General features: G+C 40.6%; 1 protein-coding gene across 1 annotated transcript; it reads right to left on the bottom strand.

Annotated features, from left to right (window-relative positions):
- Positions 1 to 1,354: 1,354 nt before the first annotated feature.
- Positions 1,355 to 7,187, bottom strand: LOC106602013 (NLR family CARD domain-containing protein 3-like). Its single transcript, XM_014194457.2, has 5 exons — positions 6,022 to 7,187; positions 5,587 to 5,760; positions 3,479 to 3,652; positions 3,231 to 3,277; positions 1,355 to 2,275 (listed from the first exon to the last, which is right to left on the bottom strand). The coding sequence occupies exons 1-5, from the start codon at positions 6,978 to 6,980 to the stop codon at positions 1,734 to 1,736; spliced, it is 1,896 nt and encodes a 631-aa protein (XP_014049932.2). The 5' UTR covers positions 6,981 to 7,187; the 3' UTR covers positions 1,355 to 1,733.
- Positions 7,188 to 8,387: the final 1,200 nt, after the last annotated feature.

The raw sequence follows: 8,387 nt of genomic DNA, 5'->3' as shown, positions 1-8,387 counted from the left end.
TTCTTGTGCTGACTTTGCTTCTAGAAGCAGTTTGGAACTCAGAAGTGAATGTTGCAACCGAGGACAGACAATTTTTATGCACTACACCCTTCAACACTCGGTGGTCCCGTTCTGTGAGCTTGTGTGGCCTACCACTTCGCTGCTGAGTCGTTGTTGCTCCTAGACGTTTGCACTTCACAATAACAGCACTTACAGTTGACCGAGGCAGCTCTAGTAGGGCAGAAATGTGACAAACTGACTTGTTGGAAAAGGGGCATCTTATGACGGTGTCACGTTGAAAGTCACTGAGCTTTTCAGTAAGTTAATTCTACTGCCTATGTTTGTCTATGTAGATTGTATGGCTGTGTCCTCGATTTTATACACCTGTCAGCAACGGGTGTGGCTGAAATAGCCAAATCCACTAATTTAAAGGGGAGTCCAGATACTTTTGTGTATATATATAGTGTATAACTTGGTCGGGTCACACAAAAATGTACATATTGCAGCTTTAATAGATGTTATTTTATAAAGAATTTTTTGTTGTTGCATTTACCTGCCAAAAATGCTGTTATGTCGGTAATTTCTTTAGTATGTGATGTCAGAGTTCAGTATGTGGGAGACAGTGGAGGCTGCTGAGGGGAGGACGGCTCATAATAATGGCTTGAACGGAGTGAATGGAATGGCATCAAACACATGGAAACCATGGAAACCAAATGTTTGATGTATTTGATACCATTCCATTTATTCTGCTCCAGCCATTACCACGACCCCATCCTTCCCAATTAAGGTGCCACCAACCTCCTGTGGTAGGAGAAGTTGTAGCTTAGAGATGATAGACAAGTTTCCCACTAGGGGCATTCCAGTGGATTGATAGATGAGTTTTCCACTAGGGGCAATCCAGTGGATTGATAGATGAGTTTCCCACTAGTAATGACCAGTTGGAGGGGCATTCCAGTGGATTGATAGATGAGTTTCCCACTAGTAATTACCAGTTAGAGGGGCATTCCAGTGGATTGATGAGGCCACTCTAGATTATTGAGATGTGTCCATTGTCCTGTTCTCTCAGCATCATACAGTAGTAACAACATAGAATGATTGGTCTGTGTGTGTGGGATCATAGTTTCCAGCTCCACAGAGGGTGTTGTACCAGAGATGATAGAGAAAGGAGATTCCCTAAAAACACACCACTTCAATACAGCTACGACCCCATTGAAGTTGACATTTTACACTGTTAAGGTCTGAGTGTGTGTGATCATAACAGCTTCCTTTTCAACTGAAGACCCATTTCTATGTACTGAATACAACCCCTATTACTGTATTCCATTTACTGTACTGTCATATTGTGATCAATATTAAAACATTTCCACCTCTCTTCTTCCATCTGGTTGATTAACCTTTATTAGTCACATCTGTCACATGTACATTTCATTCAGTGGAATTGAGTTTAAACACAAACAAGATTGTTGTGTCAAGAATTTGACAAATAAACATTCTACAGACAACAATATTTACAAACACCAAGAAGCCCAATAACAACAAGATCAGTGATTTGTAAATGAAACCAGGTTTTACAACACAGTGTGGTGATTCATTCTATTAATAAATGACTCTAGTTGACAATATCTGACAACTTCAATGGTGTTTATTCATGAATATTTACTATCATATGTTTACACACTAGAGAGATATTCTACATTGTTGTTCCAGTGTGTCTTACTGAACATGACTATTAGAGTGAAACATCATGTTGTGTTTTACACAGGGACCACCTGACACAGGGACACTGAAGAGGTGTCATAAACCCTAAACCCTGGATAGAGGGGCTCAGTGAATGTGGTGTGGAATGTGTGCAGGTGGGTCAGTGTGTCAGAGGAGACTTTGTAGAAGGACAGAGTGCCGGCTGGCCAGTCCAGATACACTCCTACTCTGTGGGAGCTGGAGGAGGGGACGTCTAAGGTAATGTGAGCATTATTGTGCCAGGCATAGTAAATGTTGTCAGAGCAGAACAGACTCCAGGACTTGTCATTCCATCCAAGCCCATGGTCATTACCCCTTCCTCTCCTGCGGATTCCTTTATATGTCACTCCTATGACAGCCCCACTCCCACTCCACTCTACCTCCCAGTAACAGCGCCCAGTCAGACCCTCTCTACACAGCACCTGTCCACGGTCCTCAAATCTCTCTGGGTGATCAGGATACGGCTGCTTCTCTCTCCTCCGTGTCACCTTTCTGTTCTCCTCAGACAGAGAGAGGAGTCTATTTACTGTGTTTGGGTCCAGTGTGAGATCACAGGCATCTGATGGATGAAACCAGACACAACATTAGAAATCATCATCATCATTCACATTAGAATGTTAACTCACTTTTCACACTCAATCTGGACAGTTTTATCTCCATCTCTTCATTCAAAGACTCAATCATGGACACTCTTACTGACAGTTGTGGCTGCTCTGAGTGATGTATTGTTGTCTCTACCTTCTTGCCTTTGTGCTGTTGTCTGTGCCCAATAATGTTTGTACCATGCTTTGTGCAGGTACCATTTTGTGCTGCTGCCAGTTTGTGTTGCTACCATGTTGTTGTCATGTTGTGTTGCTACCATGCTGTGTTGTCATAAGTTGCTGCCATGATATTTTGTTGTCTTAGGTCTCTCTTTATGTAGTGTTGTCTCTCTTGTCGTGATGTGTGTTTTGTCCTATTTAAAAATGTAAATCCCAGCCCCCGTCCCCTCAGGAGGCCTTTTGTCTTTTGGTAGGCCGTCATTGGAAATAAGAATTTGTTCTTCACTGACTTGCCTAGTTAAATAAAGTTGTTTTAATTTGTAATATTTAACCTTTACTTAACTAGTTGGACAACATTCCACAGGCCACAATCAACAGCCTGATCAACTCTATGTGAAGGAGATGTGTCGCGATGCATGAGGCAAATGGTGGTCACACCAGATACTGACTGGTTTTCTGATCCACTCCCCCAACTTTTTTTAAAGGTATCTGTGACCAATAGATGTATCTGTATTTCCCATCATGTGAAATCCATAGATAATGGCATTATTTATTTAGTTCAACAGACTGATTTCCTTATATGAACTGTAACTCTTTGAAATTGTTGCATGTTGCATTTATATTTTTGTTCAGTATCAAAGTATCTATAACATACAGCTGATATTTAATATGACCAAGTAAGTAATGATGGATGTCTTTGACTTAACTTAAATTAAGACTTATTCTTAGTCATATTCTTCAGTCAACACTCACATTTTCTAAGCCCAGGTTTCATTGTGTACTCTCCACCATGTTCCACACTGTAGCAGTAAGCAGAACAACAGACAGTCATTGAGGGACACATGTGAACTCTCTCTCACTCACTCACTCACACACACACACACACACACAACACACAGTCTGCATATAACTTTGTCCAAGTGGTTGAAGAATGTTTGTCTTAACTAGCCTGATAACTCAAACATGTCTGATGTGAACATTGACATAAGCCCTCTACATACTTAAGTTTCTCCAGTCTGCGGTGTGGATCCTCCAGTTCAGCAGAGAGCAGTCTGACTCCTGAGTCTCCTGGGTGATTGTAGCTCAGGTCCAGCTCTCTCAGGTGTGAGGGGTTTGACCTCAGAGCTGAGACCAGAGAAGCACAGCCTTCCTCTGTGACTTGACATTGTGACAGCCTGCAAAGAGTAAAATCACATTAAAATCACACTGCTATTATTTGGTGGTGAAAATAGTGGCAGTATATTTTTCCAACATATTCAGATATATCAGTATCCTGAAACCTGCAATATATATTCATAAATGAACGTATCATAATTAGAAATGATAAATTATCAAAGTATTGCTTGTAGAGAGAAAAATATAAAGTACAAATATTTGAGTAGACTGACCAGACTTGTTTAAAAAGCAGTATCAGTCAAAAGACAGACAGTGAGGTATCAGATTTAGATTGTACTGAGTATACAGTCAACACAGTATCTATTTTGACAGTGAAGCTAACAATTTAAACGTGGCTCTGTACTCCAGTATTTTGGATTTGAGATTAAATGTTTCATGTGAGGTGACAGCATATAATGTCACCTTTTTGGGGGGGTATTTTCATACATATGTTTCAACGTTTAGCAATTATAGCACTTTATGTATCTAGTCCCCCTCCATTTGAAGAAATGATAAGTGTTCTGAGCAATTCACTTATAGTGTCTTAAAGTAGTCAAAAGTTCAGTTTTTGGTTCCAAACACAGATTTGCATTTTGAGTTTGTTTTGCTTGTGTTTTGGGTTATGTTTTGCCCGATAGTTTTTTTATTTTTCCTTTATTTAACTGGGCAAGTCAGTTAAGAACAAATTCTTAATTTCAATGACGGCCTAGGAACAGTGGATTAACTGCCTTGTTCAGGGGTAGAACGACAGATTTTTATCTTGTCAGCTCGGGGATTTCATATTGCAACCATTCGGTTACTAGCCCAAAGCTCTAACCACTAGACTACCTGCCGCCCTGAATGGTGGATGATGAGTGGATTAATCTTCTGTCTAAGTGAGTAGATAACATGTTTCTAAACACTACTAAAATAATCCTCATGATGCCAGGATTAAGAAAAATCATGAATAAATCATGAATAATAACGAATGACTGAGAAAGTTAGAGGCTGCAACAAAACATGCTAACCTCTCACCATTACCAATAACAGAGGCTACAACAAAACATGCTAACCTCTCACCATTACCAATAACAGAGGCTACAACAAAACATGCTAACCTCTCACCATTACCAATAACAGAGGCTACAACAAAACATGCCAACCTCTCACCATTACCAATAACTGAGACTACAACAAAACATGCTAACCTCTCACCATTACCAATAACAGAGGCTACAACAAAACATGCCAACCTCTCACCATTACCAATAACAGAGGCTACAACAAAACATGCTAACCTCTCACCATTACCAATAACAGAGACTACAACAAAACATGCCAACCTCTCACCATTACCAATAACAGAGGCTACAACAAAACATGCCAACCTCTCACCAGGTCTGATCTTTGTGCCTCTGTAACTTTCTCATTTGTCATTATTCACGATTCATTCATGATTATGCATAGTCATGGTATCATCCACATGAATGTAGAAGTGTTCAGAAACATCTTCTATTATTACTGACAATACAAGTGAAGTGACTCCAAAATGACAGGACATTATTCACCATTTAGTTTCTATTGGGAAAAACATCATCCAAAACAAAACCAAGACAAACTGCAAATACATTCAACAAGTTTGTAGAATCACAAGCTTGATGTGATCACTGCAGGCATGGAATATGGGACCAAATACTAAACTTATGACTTTAATACACTATAAGTGAATTGGTCAAAATGATTACGACATTGTCAAATGGGATAAATAGACACAGAGTGCTTTCATTTCTAAACAGTAAAACTCACGTGTATGAAAATACCCTCAAATAAAAGGTGATATACTGTCGCCTAATATGAAACATTATATCTCAAATCCTAAATGCTGGAGCATATGGTGTGGACTATGTGTGTCTGGTAAACACATGTGGATCTGGTGAACAGTTATCACTTGTTGACCAACTACAGGAATACTGACCTCAGAGTCTCCAGTTTACAGTGGGGATTCCCCAGTCCAGCAGAGAGCAGCTTCACTCCTGAATCCTTCAGGTCATTGTTACTCAGATCCAGCTCTTTCAGGTGTGAGGGGTTTGACTCCAGAGCTGAGACCAGAGAAGCACAGCCTTCTTCTGTGACTCCACAGCCTGACAGCCTGTAAAGAGATCATCATGATTTTACAAACACACTGTTAATTTAACACCAGTAGTTTAGGACAATGGAAAATGCATTTGGTTTATTCTCTCAAACAACATATAGATTCATCTTCCGTCTCTTAGAATTGTATGGTCATATTGTTATTCTAATGTGAATACCAACACACTGATTAAATATGTTATTCAACAATACATATTTTTCTCTAAACTGAATACTTCTTCCGGATGATTAGTACTTAAGTGTTGTTTTATGTACTTACAGAGCAGCTCTGGAGGCTTTGACCACTGGCAGCAGTCTCAGAAGACCTTCCTCTGATCTGGAGTATTTCTTCAGGTCAAACTCATCCAGCTCCTTTTCTGAAGTCAGCAACACAAAGACCAGAGCTGACCACTGTGCAGGTGACAGTTTGGCTTCTGAGAGATTTCCTGAGCTCATGTAGCTTTGGACCTCCTCCACTAGAGAATGGTCATTCAGTTCATTCAGACAGTGGAACAGATTGATGCACCTCTCTGGAGAGGGATTCTCTCTGATCTTCTCCTTGATGTACTTGACTGTTTCTTCATGGCTCTGTGAGCTGCTTCTTGTCTTTGTCATTAGACCTCGTAAGTGCTTCTGATTGGACTCCAGTGAGAGGCCCAGAAGGAAGCGGAGGAAAAGGTCCAGGTTTCCTGTCTCACTTTGTAAGGCTTTATCCACAGCACTCGTGAAGACTGTAACTTCAGGCTTGTTTCTGAACAGCGCAGAAAAGTTCCTGGACGTTGATTGAGGTTCATCCATTAGATTCTCATTGTTGTTGATGAATGAGAGGAACACATATACAGCAGCCAGAAACTCCTGAATGCTCAGATGCACGAAGCAGTACACCTTTTCCTGGTACAGCCCACATTCCTCTTTAAAGAGCTGTGTGCACAATCCTGAGTACACTGAGGCTTCATTGACATCAATGCCAGCCACTTTCAGGTCTTCTTCATAGAAAATCAGATTGCCCTTGACAAGATGCTGAAAAGCCAGTTTTCCCAGTGACAGAATGCTCACTTTACTCCCGTGTGGACCTGTCTCTTCTTTCCCAAGATACTTTTCATTATTCTGTTTGGTATGAAACACCACAAGGTGTGTGTACATCTCAGTCAGTGTCTTGGGCACCTCTTCTCTTTTATGTTTCAGCATGTGTTCAAGGACTGTTGCAGAAATCCAACAGAAGACTGGAATGTGGCACATGATGTGGAGGCTCCTTGATGTCTTTATGTGTGAGATGATTCTGCTGGCCAGGTCCTCATCACTGAATCTCTTCCTGAAGTACTCCTCCTTCTGTGGGTCATTGAACCCTCGTACCTCTGTCACCTGGTCAACACACTCAGGAGGGATCTGATTGGCTGCTGCAGGTCGGGTAGTTATCCAGAGGAGAGCAGAGGGAAGCAGATTTCCCTTGATGAGATTAGTCAGGAGAACATCCACTGAGGTTGACTCTGTGACGTCACAACAGATCTTGTTCTTCTGGAAGTCGAGGGGCAGTCGGCACTCATCCAGACCATCAAAGATGAACAGAACTTTGTACTTGTCATAGTTGGAGATTCTTGATTCTTTGGTTTCCTTTGAGAAGTGATTGAGAAGTTCAATCAAAGTGTGTTTTTCCCCTTTCATCAAATTCAGCTCCCGAAAAGGGAATGAAAATACAAATTGGACATCCTGATTTGCTTTTCCTTCAGCCCAGTCCAGAATGAACTTCTGCACAGAGACTGTTTTTCCAATGCCAGCGACTCCCTTTGTCAGCACAGTTCTGATAAGTTTGTCTTGTCCAGTTAAGGGTTTGAAGATGTCGTTACATTTGATTGCAGTCTCTGGTCTTGCTTGTTTCCTGGTTGTTGTCTCAATCTGTCTCAGCTCATGTTCATTATTGACCTCTCCTGTTCCACCCTCTGTGATGTAGAGCTCTGTGTAGATCTTATTAAGAAGTGTTGGGTTTCCTTGTTTAGCGATCCCCTCAAATACACATTGAAATTTCTTCTTTAGATTAGATTTGAGTTCACGTTGGCAAATCACAGCAAGCTCATCTGAATGAAGAAATAACACAGAGGATATTAATATTATGTCTGATTTAATGTTATAAAGTGCTGAAAAGTTTTTAATTATATTAATGTATTCTCTCTGTATAAATGAGTTGATATTTTCATAATTCATTCTGGAGTGACTGATTATGTTATTATTGGTATTATTGATGGTATTATTAATGATCTCTCTCTCTCTCTGTCTCTCTCTCTCTGTCTCTCTCTCTCTTTTCTCTGTCTCTCCTCTCTTTTCTCTGTCTCTCCTCTCTTTTCTCTGTCTCTCCTCTCTTTTCTCTGTCTCTCCTCTTCTCTGTATAAATTAATCAACACAACACATTCCACTTCTACTTGATGAGGTCACTAGGTGTTGTGTTAAGGCTTCTACAATATCATTGTGTTACATGGCTACTTTAGCTGTACTTGAGCTACAGCTTTAAAATGTTTGTTATAAAACAGCATTCAACATGAGGCAGACAGCTCTTACTTTTCTCCAGTGTGTCAGCAAGCTCCTTCTGGTTCATTTTCCTCAAGAAGTGCAGAGTGATCTTCAGAGCCCCCTCTCTGGAACTGCTCTCCTGCT

Source organism: Salmo salar, chromosome ssa03 (assembly GCF_905237065.1).
Source record: "Salmo salar chromosome ssa03, Ssal_v3.1, whole genome shotgun sequence".
In the NCBI taxonomy this organism is placed as follows: domain Eukaryota; kingdom Metazoa; phylum Chordata; class Actinopteri; order Salmoniformes; family Salmonidae; genus Salmo; species Salmo salar.
This window is presented reverse-complemented; position numbering and strand designations above follow the sequence as displayed.

Coding starts and splice junctions, on each gene's coding strand:
- LOC106602013 (XM_014194457.2), bottom strand. CDS start 6,980: ATGTGCCACATTCCAGTCTTCTGTTGGATTTCTGCAACAGTCCTTGAA. Junction 5,761..6,021: donor AAAGCCTCCAGAGCTGCTCT/GTAAGTACATAA, acceptor ATCTCTTTACAG/GCTGTCAGGCTGTGGAGTCA. Junction 2,276..3,230: donor GAAACCTGGGCTTAGAAAAT/GTGAGTGTTGAC, acceptor TTCATCCATCAG/ATGCCTGTGATCTCACACTG.